The sequence below is a fragment of the Macrobrachium nipponense genome, chromosome 10 (genome assembly GCF_015104395.2).
Source record: "Macrobrachium nipponense isolate FS-2020 chromosome 10, ASM1510439v2, whole genome shotgun sequence".
Classification (NCBI taxonomy): domain Eukaryota; kingdom Metazoa; phylum Arthropoda; class Malacostraca; order Decapoda; family Palaemonidae; genus Macrobrachium; species Macrobrachium nipponense.
The window spans coordinates 4216278-4233007 of record NC_087204.1 but is presented as its reverse complement, the minus strand read 5'-3'; the positions used below and the strand labels follow the sequence as shown (position 1 = coordinate 4233007).

At 35.4% G+C, this 16730-nt stretch overlaps 1 protein-coding gene across 1 annotated transcript; it reads left to right on the top strand.

The window, feature by feature from the left end:
• Positions 1-15886: 15886 nt before the first annotated feature.
• Positions 15887-16530, top strand: LOC135224267 (reticulocyte-binding protein homolog 2a-like). The gene is made up of 2 exons (XM_064263113.1): positions 15887-15949; positions 16132-16530. The coding sequence occupies exons 1-2, from the start codon at positions 15887-15889 to the stop codon at positions 16528-16530; spliced, it is 462 nt and encodes a 153-aa protein (XP_064119183.1).
• Positions 16531-16730: the final 200 nt, after the last annotated feature.

Sequence of the window (16730 nt, the reverse complement as noted above, 5' to 3'; positions counted from 1 at the left end):
GAATTCAGAGCTGCAATGGATCGGCGATGTATAAATACAAATATCGAGGCGCGTCATAAAATATAGGCGGAGCTTGGGGTCAGGAGAGAGAGAGAGAGAGAGAGAGAGAGAGAGAGAGAGAATTATGAGTTACGAAAATATTATTTTAGGTAAGGTGTATATCAATTTAGACAAATAAATATCTCACGTACATTCTATTAACTATTATTCCCAACAAATCTCACTTGCCAATATTAATATCAATATTATTATTAATATATTAATGCTAATATCAACAAAGTTGATCTGAAAAGCGAATGTTTAGTGGAATAAATATATTAGTTTTGATTCATTAAATAAAAATGAGGCTTCTACAGGGGGTTTATGAATACTCCTTCTAGTACAATACGATTTGATAAACTGTGATGATTAAAAAAAAAAAAAAACAAACGACGGGTAAATTATAAGAAAAACAAATACGGGTATTCCGTTGCCACAGGAATCCTTCGGAGGCTCAGTTATAGGAATGGAATGGAATATAGAGTCTATGCCAAAATCCAAACACTGAGACCTATGAGGTCATTCAGCGCTGAAAAGGAATGGAGAGCAGGTGGGTCTGGAAGGTGTAACAGGAGAAGAACCTCAAAGCAGTTGCACTATGAAGTAATTGTTAGGAGAGGGTGGATAGCAAGATGGAAGAGAGAGACTATGAATGGAGGTACAGTAAAAGGAATGAAAGGTGTTGCAACTAGGGGCCGAAGGGACGCTGCCAAGGACCTTCAGTAATGCCTACAGTGCACCCCGTGAGGTGCACTGATGACACTACAACCCTACGGGAGCAGGTTAGTTACAAAGGTACCTTGTGTTTTAGCTTTAAAAAAATATTGTGTTAATAATTTAAATCAATAAGCGGAAGGCAGCTATCAAATGCCATTAACGTAAACCAATCTATCTTAAATACTTTATACTATATTCAATGTATAAACTTCCTGTCCTTAGTTGTTCCGATTAGAATTCACTATAAAATCTACGATTATGCAGAATTGAAAACTCATCGCCAACAGAACACCATTATCCTCGAGATAAGAACCTTCTCATGAGTCGTTTCCAAGCTAGCAAAAACCAGTATATATATATAATATATATATATATATATATATATATATATATATATATTATATATATATATATATATATTCCGGCAAACACATTACACGGGATTGTGTAATAATGCAGAAATTAGCTCGCTGTTTAACAAATACATCGAACAAAGCAAAACCTACTGTCCAAACGCAGCTATGAGCGACCGCGGAGAACTTCGCGGATGGGCAAGAAATGAATGCAATATTTTTACGAATAACAGGTTCTGTGGCTCACTTATTGTTAGTAGTAACCCTTAAGTTACTTTAAGATCGATAGTAGCCATAGATAAGTTTCAAACATTATTATTATTATTATTATTATTATTATTATTATTATTATTATTATTATTCACGTCAAAAACGTGGTATTTGTCAAACTGAATATATATAAAAAATGGAGTACAAATTGGATCTAAGGGTAATAGACACAAGACACAAAAAATGAACAATTCTGGATTCATCTTGTTTAGAGGCATCTACTCCTCTCTCTCTCTCTCTCTCTCTCTCTCTCTCTCTCTCCTCTTCTTGCAACGTTTTCGTCGGGCAGGTGTTGAGGGACTGAAATTCTTACGGGAGTCCTACAGAGTATATATAGTCTGTTGCACAGCATAGGGTCCTTAGCGACGAATTCTGATAGGCTAAGTGGTTCAGCTGCTGTTATTATTATTATTATTATTATTATTATTATTATTATTATTATTATTATTATTACCGAGCAAAGCCAAAACTATATACTCTGATGGAACAAAGACGTAACGCAAAGACATAGGCACATTACACCAAGGTTATACAATGCCTTGTCCCAGAAATTAATAAGTGACAAAGATCTGTTTTCATACCCCAATTAATATCACGGACGCCACAGTCTTAGAAAGTGGATCCGTCAATATTTTTTTGCAAAATCTATTATAGCCGACGATGCATTTACAAATAAACGGTAAAGTTATAATTATCGATGTTATCCTATATCATCCTATAGAATTTCAACTACTGGAACGCTCGAATTAAGACGATATATATATATATATATATATATATATATATATATATATATATATAGATATATATATATATATATATATATATATATATATATGTGTGTGTGTGTGTGTGTGTGTGTGTGTGTGTGTGTGTGTGTGATAAGAGAATACCACAGGGATAATGATAGGCAGAAATCCAAGCGCTTTCGTCTTGACAATGTCTAAGTAAAGACGAAAAGCGCTTGGATTTCTGCCTATCATTTTCCTGTGGTATTCGCTTATTTATGAAGTCACGTGCATCTACTGCGATTTTTAATCATATATGTAAATATATATGATATATATATATACACGCTCCAGTTTCTTTAAACGGATTTGTCCTCAGCTCTGTACAACGTATTGTCCTTCAACTACACAATCAAATGTGCATTCACTAAGCGACCTTAACAGTGCTGAAATAGGTTCAAAGAAAAACGCTCAAGATGAACTTATTTCGCCCTCGTTTTGTGAAATAACTTCTTCTCAATTATGCGATACTCTTTTTTGTTAATCTAGTGATTTCATTATATAATTAGCGAGCACCTTACATAACTAAGGGGTGGTGAGAAGCTTCGAATCGGATGAGGACGCTTGATCTTGCAAAATTGTTGTTTATCTAAATCCTCTGTTACAGCCTCTAAGAGAGGTCCGCTTCAGGTTCGATATGAAATAATAAAAAAAAAAAAATATTTCAACACCAACAGTTGAAACTGGAGATACGAATATAGAAAGAAACACTTACACAACAAAGTTTATTTACAAGCTTACTAACATAGGTAAATGCAGAATGGTATCGCCATTTACATAAAAAGGTTAGAATCTTACACTGAATGAACTGGGGGAACAGTGAGGCAATTCAAATACTTGCTAGTCAATTTGCAATTCGAAGCGATGGCTTCTCAAAAGGAAAACGGTGATTGCAGACGTCCTCTTCACTCCGTATTGCAGAAAATAGTCTACTTGTAAGGCAGGAACTCCCCAAAACCTCTAGCAGGACCTTTTCTTCTCTGAAGTCTGCTCGACGTTGAGATAAACACGAGTAATTCGTCACTCCTGAAGACGTCTAGACCAGTATCCAACCAACTCCGAGCAACTTTTTTCTTCTGATCCTTCGTCGGTCCCTTTCTCTCTTATCTCTCACGGATAATCTCTGCTGCTGCTGATTTGTCACTGATATTCTGACCAATGGCTCTTACTGAGGATATCTCTGTGACTAACTGGTGTCTCTCTTCTACGACTCTGCTTTCTCCTGCTATGACCGTCGTATTTATACGGCACTCCGGGGGCGGAGCCTACGGCGAACTTCACAGACTCCAGGGATTTCTAGAACTTCTTAGATGAATCTAGACGAGGTATTGCATCAGAAATCGCGGCGTTTCTCACGTCCGACGAGTTACACAACACTCTGCCGATTCTAGAACTATCATGATAAACAGGCACCTCCAACACAATGCGCTAACGCCTCCTTGCTGCCGAACTTCTCGAAAATGCGTTCTCCTTTCCTTTATCTTCTTTGCCTAGGAAGCAATTACCATCACAATCCTCTCATCCGGTTTCCTTTGATGTTTGGTCTGAGAGGAACTCTCTCTCTCTCTCTCTCTCTCTCTCTCTCTCTCTCTCTCTCTCTCTCTCTCTCTCAATGACCCTTAATTCCTGCCAACACGACATTATTATAAAAACATTTAGCAAATGTTTGAAAGGTGTAATAGGAGGAAAACTTCAAAGCAGTTGCACTATGAAGGTGGAAAGTAAGATGGAAGAAAGATAGTATGAAAGGAGGTTGAGTAAAATGAACAAAATGGGTTGCAGCTAGGGCCGAAGGGATGCGGCAAAAGAACCTTAAGTAATGCATACGATGGGTAATTTGAAAACTTATTATATAGAAGGTTACGACAAGAAAAATTTATCTATTGTGAGTACGAGAGAAACTGATCGGGGCCTGGCGATGAACTTAGAGCGATTGCCGGCAAAGTTGGGGTCTATAAGGAAGGAGAAAATAACTGTACCTAGCTATCTGTGCATCCATATATTATATATATATATATATATATATATATATATATATATATATATATATATATATATATATATATATATATTATATATATATACATATATTATATATATATATATATATATATATATATATATATATATATATATATATATACATATAGTATATATATATACGTACATGTGTATATATTCTTAAATATTACATTAGCATCAATCCAGGAAATGAACACAAAATTAATGTCATTGGCAATCTCAGTGTGCTAGTTCCCCATTCTCAAGGAAGTGTTGAGAGAATAAATAAGTTAAAACGATGAAGAAGAAAGAGGGGGAACTGTTATTGCAACGAGATTAGAATTTCTTTTTCAGAAATGAGTAAATAGCGAGATATAATCTGTGATGGAGAGGCAACAGTAATTCGTTTCTCTGAATCGCGCTTAATTATAATTAGAAGAATGGAGGTAGGAGCACAAAAAAACTTTTTTGTCTGTCTGTCCGCCCTCAGATTTACAAAACTACTGAGGCTAGAGAGCTGCAAATTGTTATTTTGATCATCCACCCAACGATCATCAAACACACCAAATCGCAACTCTCTTGCTTCAGCATTTTTTATTTATTTAAGGTTAAAAGTTAGCCATGGATCGTGCATCTGCAGCGCTATCCGGCGTCAAGAGACACCCTATAGCTCTACCGCATATAGTGAGCAAATGGAGAGCTGGCTGTCATAGTGATTGTTTTATGCAGCATTATAGGTTGTACAGAAAAACTCGATTGCGCCGGTAATATCAACACTGTTCACTCGCTTGTCTTGACAGATATTGCCATAATTTAGTTGTCTCGAACTTGAACTTTAGTTAAAAAAAAGAAGATAAATAAATAAACTAGATTTTATTACCAAGTTAAAAGAGCTTCAGATCTTCATTTCCGAAAATTAAATAAAGGTCCATTACCGAGACAGCTAAAAAAAAAAAAACACTCGGTTAAAAGTTTTAAAAAAATTGAAAGACATTTAAAGAGAGGATTACTCTCACACTTCGTCGCGCTCTCTCTCTCTCTCTCTCTCTCTCTCTCTCTCTCTCTCTCTCTCTTTCTCCTTCTTCGTTCGCTTGCTCTCCTATTCTTTAGAGCGAGCTGAAAAAGTAGTTTCGTTGACGCCTAATCGAATTGGACACCAGGTGGAACGAAGCCATTTCCTTTCAGACATTCTGTTTGTTTTCTTACTATATATGAAGATTCAATTGCTTATTTTTAGCATTTTGGCGACGGTCTCCCACTTGTTTGTTTGTTTGTATGGCGTTTTTAAGTTGCATGGAACCAGTGGTTGTTCAGCAACGGGACAAACGGCTTTACGTGACTTCCTAACCACGTCGAGATTCGTGAACTGCTATCACCAGAAATACTATACATCTCTCACACCTCAATGGAATTGCCCGAGAAATGAACTCGCGGCGCCGAGGTGGTACGCCAACCACCATATCGACCACATCGCTGAGGCACTGATTTCCAATTTGTATCCCATTTGAAAAGACGGGTTTAATTCATTCGTCACTGTATTTGCCTACTAGTACTACTACTACTACCAATAATAATAATAATAATATAATAATAATAATAATAATAATAATAATGGGCACAGTTTTCCGTCGTCGAATATAATCACCATGGTTGCAGGTCCACAATATTATAGCATGACTTTATGGTCTTTAAGGATATTACAATCTTTCGAACCTTGTGCTGGGTTCAACTTCAGCCAAGTGACTGAAGATGAACCAGCACAAGGTTCGGAAAATCTTAATATCCATAAAAGACCATAAAACTCACAAGCTATTTTATTATGGACCTGCAACCAATGATAATAATAATAATAATAATAATAATAATAATAATAATAATAATAATAATAATAATAATAATGGGAAAGTAAATCCACAGTAGTATACCTGTTTGATTCCGTTATTTAGATATATAACAGCTGTATATTTTGAATAAACAACAAAATCAAACAGGCTTACTACTATGAATTTACTTTTCCCATTTTATTGACTTATTATGAGTTTTCTTTGAATAATAATAATAATATAATAATAATAATAATAATAATAATAATAATAATAATAATAATAATAATACTGTTAATGACAATGGAAGAATTGAGCGAGTTGATTTTATATATTGCTTTTTTTTCTATTTTTCTTACAATTCGGAAGAGAAAAAAACAACATATAAAATCTACTCGCTTTATTCTGCCATTCTCTTTAACAGCATTTGCCTATAAGAGGGTCCACTACCAAAATAATAATCTCAAATCGTCAGTGATTAAAAAAAATCATGGCGCTACTTTTCTATCGACTTTTAAAATACGCAGCATATTTTGTACCTCTGCTCTTTGACATAAAATCGCCAGTTAATACCTTCAGTATTAACTGGACAGTTTTTTTCCACTTACAAAATAAATGCCTAAATGAACATTTTAAAGTTGGACAAAGGAGAATGAAATTTCCTCCCATGGTATTTTTCTTCTTTAACTGAATTACCAGTAATTTTTACCCTGGTGTCTCATAAAATAATAATAATAATAATAATAATAATAATAATAATAATAATAATAATAATAATAATAATAATAATAATAATATTAACACCTCGTTTTCGTAAAGATAATATCAAAGCCTTATTTATGAAGCGGAGTCTCCATATGAGAATACCTTCGACTCTCTTATTGAAATAAAGTTTTTTAGGAATAACATTAATTCAAATACCAAGACTGAATATGAACTGAATATAGAGGTCATTCAGCGCTGAAACGGAAATTGACGGTAAAAAGGTTTGAAAGGTGTAACATGAGGAAAACCTCAAAGCAGTTGCACTATGAATCAATGTTAGAGAAGGTGGAAAGTAAGCTGGAAGAAAGAGAATATGAAAAATAGGTACCGTAAAAGGGACGAAAGGGGTTGCAGCTAGGGCCGAAGGCACGCCGTAAGGTACCAAGAGCTTCAATCAATGAAGCTAAAAAAATTAATGTTGGTAATAAAGTGAATGTATAATGTATGTTAAATGGAATTATTCGAAACAGACTAAATGTCAGTGCGTACAAAAATGTGCCCATATGCATACAATGCTTAGCATATTTACTTGTTAAAAATGATCTTTAACACTTCTATTACTCAATTTCCCGAATGCTCTCATTAACTCGAGCTCGTAGGAGAGATAGAGAAATAATTCTGTCACCTGAATTATGGAGTCTGTTCCATCCCAATAAAACCCAGCTCTGTGAAATCCCCGTTTGCCATAAAGATCATTTTCCTGGTACCCAGGAGTGACTCATCAAAAAGGGGGACATAATTTCGGTGCTCAAACACGAGAGAAATCTGGGCCATTTCATTCGAAATGGATCATGACGTCCGAAATGAAACTGCACAACCAAACGTACGTTTTTATAAAGATGCGAATGTGATATTTTTCAGGTCGGCACAAAAGGACTCCGTTAAATTCGAGATGTCGCAGTTCTCACAAAAGGAGGTTTATATAAGTCCAAATGACCGGATAGTCGGGGAAATAGACCTTCACTGCAATTCAAAATTTCGTCGGTAAGGGTTGGACGTCGTCCAGCACTGGCAGAGATGTTCGTTAAGCATGAATCCATGACTTTTAGCGAGTGAGCAATTAGACATGCGGAAAACGTGACCATCAGGTTTTTAAAACAGGACGAATGAAGTAACGGCATGTGATTTTACATAGATATTTCAATGTGAATAACAACAGTAAAAGAAAAAAAAACAAGATAAAATCCTCTATAACTTTATTATTATAAAAAGATGGCTATCATACCCCGCGTACCAATGCAGTGGTCCCAACCTTTTTTTTTTTTTTTTTTTTTTTTGGCCAAGCCCGATCTAATCAACTCTAAGATCCGATGCTCCTTGTGGTGATATATAGGTCATATATATTCACGTGGAGGAAGCCTACGAGATCAGTTGCGAATTTCTGAAATAGATGCAGGTACATGGCAACTGTGTGGGTCCCACTACGTTTAAGACACTCATTTTCACTGACAAACTTTCTGATTGATGATAGAATTCTCAATCATTAGATAGAGGAAATTCTAAATTCACGCGTCTTGAAAGACGTGACGTGTTGGGCAAAATAAAAATTATATATATATATATATAATATATATATATATATATATATATATATATATATATATGTATATATATATAATATATATATATATATATAGTATATATATACGTATATATATATATATATATATATATATATATATATATATATATATATATATATATATATATATATATATATATATATATATAGCAATAGGATTGATTAAACGAAGGCGAGAATTCCGCAGATGTACACAAAACAAATTAATATACATATATATATATATATATATATATATATATATATATATATATATATATATATATAATATATATAAAGTATGAAAGGCCCATTAAAACACTCTAGCTTAAAGCTAAGGACTATATTTCGGTGGACTAACTTCCACCCTTATCAAGTAGTGACTGACAGAAGGAGTTATAGTACATTGGCGAAATATATAAGTGGGAGATATACCCTTTGGTGAGATGCCTGGGGTCACCACTAAGCCGACATTGGTTCTGTTAATTGTCTTAATCCACTTGATCGTTGCCTTAGGGAAGATATTGTCTATACGGTCAGAGTCCCAGGCTCCATGGAAAGGGACTAATCCTATTTATCTGGTGTTTTTTATCAATGAAGATTGTACCAGAGGTTTTAAGGGCCTTTTATACATATATAATAAATATATATATACGCACCTTCCCACTCCACTCCCGGAATCCATTTCAAAATCGACCGTCTTGGAAACCTGCAGAGACAATGAATCCCACCTCGCGTCTCGAGGCGCTGAGCGCTACCCGGTTGTTAATTATGAATTTGCTCGCGATTTACGGGGTCGTAAAATAACTTTTGGGGGCAATTTCGGGATCTCGGATGCTGCAACTTTGATTACGATGCGCTTTATTTACTCCAGTAAAAGAATTATGTCGTCTTATTTGTCGATTTACCGAGGGTGAAGAATCGCTACTTCCTCTTTCTTTTAAAATGTGTAGACAGACAGACGCAGTCATTGACGTACTTTGCAGGTAACGGATTTTATTACATTAGACATTGATTCCAATTGATAATGGCTTCTTCTCAGACAACTGACAAGATGGCTTGATTTCCAAGGGAATGTAATTAATGTGATTATCAAATGGGAGGTAAGAGAAATTATATATAGGAGCCCATGATAACATTTCTGGACCAAATACACGAACGAAGACACGAATATATATATATATATATATATATATATATATATATATATATATATATATATATATATATATATATATATATATAACTGAGGGTTGGACTATGTACTTATGTATGTACGTTCGCTATAGACGGTAAAACTACTGGACAGAATTAGATCAAGTCGGGCCATATATGTAGAAGTTTTATAAGGGATGGTGTTTATCCAGGTGTCATTTTGATCAGGATATCCGACCATGCTAACTTCTTTATTATATTCGTAGAGAAAAAAAGAAGACATTATTCTGATAGAACTGTTAAACGAGGATTCGAGATATGTTCAAATGAATGAGGCTAGAGGGCTGCAAATTGGTATGTTGATCATCCACCTCCAACATCAAACACACAAAAATTGCAGCCCTCTAGACTCAGTAGTTTGTCGTTTTTTGATTTAAGGTTAAAGTTTTTAGCAATGTTTTCTTTTACTTGGTGTACTGAATTTAGCTTAGTTTCAGTTCAGTATTCCGCGGGGGTTTCCACTTATGACTGAGAATATATGACCTTGTTTAATGAGCAGTACTAAGTATGAGTGTTAATACGAAGGCCACTTCACGTCCAAGTTAGGAATGAAATGTTTACAACATATCCGTAGAGGGGCTGGGGGAACCTTGCGCGCTTCCCGAGTAAGCTGGAGGTCGGATCACGCCTTGTATCTATTCCTTTTACACATCTCATCATTAACAAAATAAACAGCATATGTGAGAAAGAGCGCAGACTTAGATCGCTTTTCAGCTCTCTTGAAACACTTGTAGTACCTACCTCCCTCACTCTCAGACATACTCTCATTAATATTTCAATTGCCACTGCACGGCTTTCTTTACAGAGATCTCTTCCAGGTCCGAAGTACAGGTGATGATGACCTCTTGTAAAAAATCTTGAACTTTCATTTTGTGTCCTGAGTACAGAGCCCTTTTTAAATGGCTTTTGGAAATTGTAGCCGTTAATTGTAAATATGCAAGTATTTTGAGTTTATTTTGGGTGTTCTGCAACCAGTTCATTATGTACAAGAATGTTGTAGCTTAAGATTGTGTACCCTAATTTTCATCTCCTAATCGACAAGAAACATAGAGGAGAGAGAGAGACGTGAGAGAGAGAGAGAGAGAGAGAGAGAGAGAGAGAGAGGGGGGGGGGGGAGAGAGAGAGAGAGAGAGAGAGAGAGAGAGTCCCAAGAATGATGTAGCTAAAGACTATATCCTCTGATTTTCCTCTCCTGATCGACAGTAAACATAGAGAGAGAGAGAGAGAGAGAGAGAGAGAGAGAGAGAGAGAGAGAGAGAGAGTCACAAGAATGATGTAGCTAAAAATTTTATACTGTGATTACATAATTGCAAATATAGGGTGTCCATAAAGTCCCAGTACCATTACAAGTATGTATTACTCAGAATGGTACTGGGGCTTTATGGACACACTGCATATTTAAAAGAAAAGATAAAAACTGTCAGGATATCTTTCGGGAATCTGTTCGGTTCGCCCTTTTCATTCCAGACCATTTTAGGCTCTTCCATAGAACCACTCCTTCCTCCCCCACCCCCCGCTCCCCAACTAGAATAACAACAAGAACAACAAAGCAGTTTGTAGGCTTACTCCACAAGTAGCGAAAAATGTACTTTAGAAGAAACGTGACTGAGATATAAACCGGCCCACCGTTTGACAAGTCGAGTTGCCTTGCATGAATTTCCTTAGTCTGTTCCAGACGCTAAAGAGCCGCTGGAAGTGAATTGTATCCTCGTAGGGAGCTTAAGAAACTCACGATGGGTGACATAAATTCCTTTCTACGAGATACGTCGACTGCATAAGCGTGTTTGTGGGGTATGAGGCTGCGGGGTTAACAGAAAATCGTCTTATTTGCTAAAATTTAGATTTATTCAGCAGGAAGGTTAAAAGATATATATATATATATATATATATATATATATATATATATATATATATATATATATATATATATATATATATATATATACAGGAGAAAAAGAACTCAGGCCTCATGGGCGTGTTTGTTAAGGCGCGTCATTGTAGTCATGAATTATTCTTGTTCTGCCGTAGTTCGATCCCACGAGACGACTAACTTATTCTCAACTACAAAATTTCTCTTTGGTTAACACATGAATATATATTATTCCTGAGGTAGAGCGAAATGGATATTAAGGGACATTTGTAGCTTAATGTTTATATATATATATATATATATATATATATATATATATATATATATATATATTATATATATATATATATATATATATATATATATATATAAACTTTAAGCTACAAATGTCCCTTAATATCCAATTCGCTCTACCTCAGAAATAATACATATCCACGCGTAACCAAAGGGGATTTTTTTTTTTTGTAGTTGATAATAAGTTCGTCGTCTCGTGGGGGATCGAACCATGGCAGAACAGGAACTATGACTACAATGACGCACCTTAACCCACACGTCCATGAAGCCTGAGTTCTTGTTTTTTCGTGGTTGATTCCACGAGACGACGAATTTGATAATCAAATAAAATATTCCCCTTTTGGTTAACATTTGTGAAAACATATTATCTCCGAGGTACAGCGAATTGGGGGGGTATTAAAGGATATCTGTAGCTTAATGGATGATTTTATTTAAATCATTCGATGTAACAGTTACACCTTCTCTTCCACTATTCAGAATTAGATAAACCAACGGCATCAAAAGCAAAGCAGCTATTATTGTCATTACCGCCGTAAACAAAATAGCATCAGTGGATCGCTCGTGAATTTTGCTTAATGTGATTTCATCACGTGATTATCCCTTATATTCGTTTGGACATCCGCTCTCGTCAGTTGCATTTGATTTAATTCGTTATTAGAATCGTCGTGATATTATTGTAGCCGAGGATGATTCGCAATGAATGCACCGACGCATCGAAAAGGGGATTAAATGATTCATCAATAATTTAATTTTCTCCTGCAATATATATATATATATATAATATATATATATATATACTATATATATATATATATATATAATATATATATATTATATATATATATATATATATATATATATGGCGAATACCACAGGAAAATGATAGGCAGAAATCCAAGCGCTATCGTCTGTACTAAATATTGACAATGTCTTAGTATAGACGAAAAAAGCGCTTGGATTTTCTGCCTATCATTTTCCTGTGGTATTCGCCTTAATTAATGAAGTCACTTGCATCTACTGTGATTTTGCATAAGTATATTTATATATATATATATATATATATATATATATATATATATATATATATATATATATATATATATGTGTGTGTGTGTGTGTGTGTGTTTGTGTGTGTGTGTGTGTGTGTGTATAATGCTACTGGAAACAGCGCACATGGTGAACAAAGTGATGGACTCCTAAGGAGCAGGGATGCAACCCGGAACTTGTCAACTTTGCCTTCATGATTCCATTTTTCGAAATTAGTAGGGAAAAAGGTAAAGAAGAGAGAGAGAGAGAGGAGAGAGAGAGAAGGTTAGGTTAAAATATTTAAAACTCTTAATTGTCAACTTAGCAGTTCATGCTTGCACTTTCCAAATTAGAAAGGGAAAAAGGTAAAGAATAGAGAGACAGACAGACAGAGGAAGAGAGAGAGCTAAAGAGAGAGAGAGAGAGAAGCCTGTCAGCCATAGATGCGTATATGGAATACAGAGACTCGTAGATAAGTTTGGAAAAAAAAAAATGCTACAATTATTCGGAGTCTCTAAGACGTTAAAGTATCATCTCTCTCTCTCTCTCTCTCTCATCATATCACGCTGTCCAATAACAAAAATGGGCCAATACCATTTCACGACATTGCTTTTAAAAGAACGCACCGTCCTAAGTTATTGTGATATTTCGGATCCTTAAGGAGGGTCATTTATCCTTAATCTGGCATCGCTGGTGGGTGAAAGTGCAAGGGTTCAGCGGGCGAAAGGAAAATTCTATATTGCATGCATTTGTTTGTGTGCGTGGTTAAAGAAAACGTTTCTTTCTCTCTCTCTCTCTCTCTCTCTCTCTCTCTCTCACATGTTAAAAAAGTTTTCTTTCGATCTCTCTCTCTCTCTCTCTCTCTCTCTGTCTTTCATTTGTTTGAGTGCATATTAAAAAAAGTTTCATTTATGACCTAAATCGTGATCTTGTCAGCTATTTGTACTAAAAATAAAGTTCATATGATATATGTGAGGGTGTGTGTGTGTGTGTTTGTGTGTGAAGTTGGCTCCTGAGGACTGTACAGAAATTCGTCTCATCCGAAAGTTGTAAAAAAATGAGGGGGTATGAAAAAAGGGGATATATATATATATATATATATATATATATATGATATATATATATATATATATATATATTATATATATATATATATATATATATATATATATATATATATATATATATATAATATATATATATATATATATATAATAATATATATATACATACATGGGGCAAATTGGCTTCAGCATTTCGTAACCTCGTGACTTCACACCTTAGGACAAGTATTTTCCAAAATAATCAAGTTGAATATATACACACACACACACACACACACACACACACACACACACACATATATATATATATATATATATATATATATATATATATATATATATATCCCCTTTTTTCATAGCCCCTAGTTTTTGACAACTTTCTGATGACAAGTATCATACAGGTTCTACGACCTGCACCGAGCTGAATTGGAATCTGAACGCGTCTGAGTTTCAATTTATTTAGCACTTATAAAGTGAGAATATACTGGACTTTATATTTTAGGTAAAATCTAAAAAGTTGGGATATACTGGCTCAATTGTGTTAGGACCTGAGCTAATACTTATAAACTGAAAATATGTTGGTCAATTTACACTAATGCCCGAGCTAATAGTATAAAGTGAAAATATATTGGTTAATTGATACTTACTTTTAAGCTAGTAATACATTATAAAGTGAAAATATATTGTTCAATTTATACTTACAATTAAGCTAATACTTTTAAAATGAAAATATATAAGTCGATTTATACTAAAACCTGAGCTAATACTATAAAGTAAAAAACGTATGGGCCAATATATACTCAAGACTGCCCCTAATACTTATAAAGTACTAATATATCTGTCAATTTACATTAAACCCTGAGCTAATGCTAGTAAAGAGAAAATATGTTGATCAATTCGCAATTCTAATGTTCTAACACTTTTAAATTGAAAATATATTAACCATATCATACTGAAGTATGAGCAGATACTGATAAAATGTCGACAGTACTCCTGCCCTAAAAAATTTCAGTAGAAACTGAGGAGGCAAAATATCAAATTGATGTTCTTGTACGAAATATCATATCAATAATAAATTTGCATTCTAATTAGCTTTCTCATTTATGACTTAAATCGTGAATCAGTTGTCAGTTATTTTCTACTAAAAATATAGTTCACATAGATATGTGTGTGTGAAGATTGGCTCCAGGGTGGTCAGAAGGTCCCCGAGGACTGCATAGAAATTCCTCTCTTCTGAAGACCGAAGCAACTCCCGTGGAGCCCAAAATGACTCGAGAAACCCAGACACGTCAAACTGTGTCCGGGGATCAGCAAGCATTCCTGAAGACAGCAGAATCCAGAAACGTCACGCGTCTTTTTTTAAAATTAGCGATAAGTAGAGAGAGAGTTGATTTATAACAAACAAAGATGTTTCTAAGTTTGCTTACAGTTGTGTTCGCACAGTGCTTTGAATTCGTGGTTTTTCAAGTCCCCCGCGAGATTATGTGGTTTTTGTTTGCCATACTTGTTGTGCTATTCACTGAAGTATTTATACTTCGTGGATTTGGCATTAGTATGGTTCGGTTCTTTGTCGATTTCTCGGCCTTGGAGGCAACGTTGGCTGTCTTGAGGAGGCTGGAAATCTAGAGAACCAAGTTGTTCATTCTGAAATTGACAAACTCGATATTTCGGATAACGCAGACGATGATTCGGATAATGAAGAAGACAGTCAGTCAGACTATGAGATGACTACAGTTCGGACAGTGAAGAGGTATCACCGCATTTGGATACTAGTCGAAAGTTCGAGGAAATAATCATGAAGAATGAAAATGCCTTTTTAAGGCTTGAAAAAGAGAGGTTAGAGAAAGACCAGCTGATAAATGAATTAGCACGGAAGGTAAAGGCCCTGACTCAAGGAAGAATGAAGATGGAAGAGCACATCAGAGACTCGAACTGTTGAACAAAGAAAGGGACACACAAATCTATTCAATGTCCGAAAGAAATGCAATATTGAAAAGCAAAATTTTAGAAAAGGATAAGGTAACCGAAGTTCAAATGAAAGAGAGAGAAGAGAAGGACCATAAGCTGATCATTTTGGAAAACACTGTCGTAGTTCTCGAGATGGAGAAGGAGACGTTGCATCGAGATCTACAGCAAAGAGAAGACAGCAGGATAGAAATGCAAGTCAGGATAACCGAGCTAAATGAGGACTTGCAAAGCCTTCGCAAAGATAAACGAAGGAAGAGAAGACTATTGAAAGTCTGAAGAAGGAAAGCGAGCAGAAGACCTCCAAGATCAGCGACTTAGAGGACGAGTTACGAGTCCTTGTCGCTGAGAAACAGGTGCCCAGGAAAATGTGAAAACAGCTCCGCAAATGTAAAGCTGAATTAGTTGAGAAAAAGGAGGAACTAGAAAAGCTGAAAGAGGAGAACTTGCAAAAAGATAGAGAGCTCCTCCGACTGGAAAATGAGTGCACCCTCAAACAAATGGAAGTTATCCGTTTGCAGAAAGCATCTCAAACTGTTGTAGCAGAAAACCCGAAGGCAAATGGAAAGCTGAATGAAATAAGAAGAAGGAAAGTTCAACTTGAATTTGAATTGGCTGAAGCGAAGGAGGAATTAGAGACGACGGAGTTTGAAAAGATAGGAGGCAATCTTGGAACTCGAAAGCCTCCAAGAGGAGACCTTGGCCAAGGACACGAAGATCAAAGGCTTGGAAAACCAAAGTCAAAATACTTACAGGAGAAGAGGAGCGTCAAGGAATGAAGGCTCCTATATCTGAGAGGAAAGCTGAAGAGAAAAAGGCTCGGATAAAGCTCGATGTCTGTGGACACCAAACGATCAACTGCGAAGCTCTCTCCCGACAAATAGACAGCCTCGAACAAAAACTTCGCCAAATCAAGGGATTTGCAGCCGACCTCCGAAAACTGGAGCAAGAAGCGAAGATCTTCCGAGAGCTCTACAAG

What these genes read in the sequence shown, in the direction of transcription:
- LOC135224267 (XM_064263113.1), top strand. Translation starts at nt 15,887, where the DNA reads ATGGAGAAGGAGACGTTGCATCGAGATCTACAGCAAAGAGAAGACAGC. An exon ending in ACAGCAGGATAGAAATGCAA is followed by an intron (nt 15,950 to 16,131) that starts GTCAGGATAACC and finishes ATGTGAAAACAG; the next exon opens with CTCCGCAAATGTAAAGCTGA.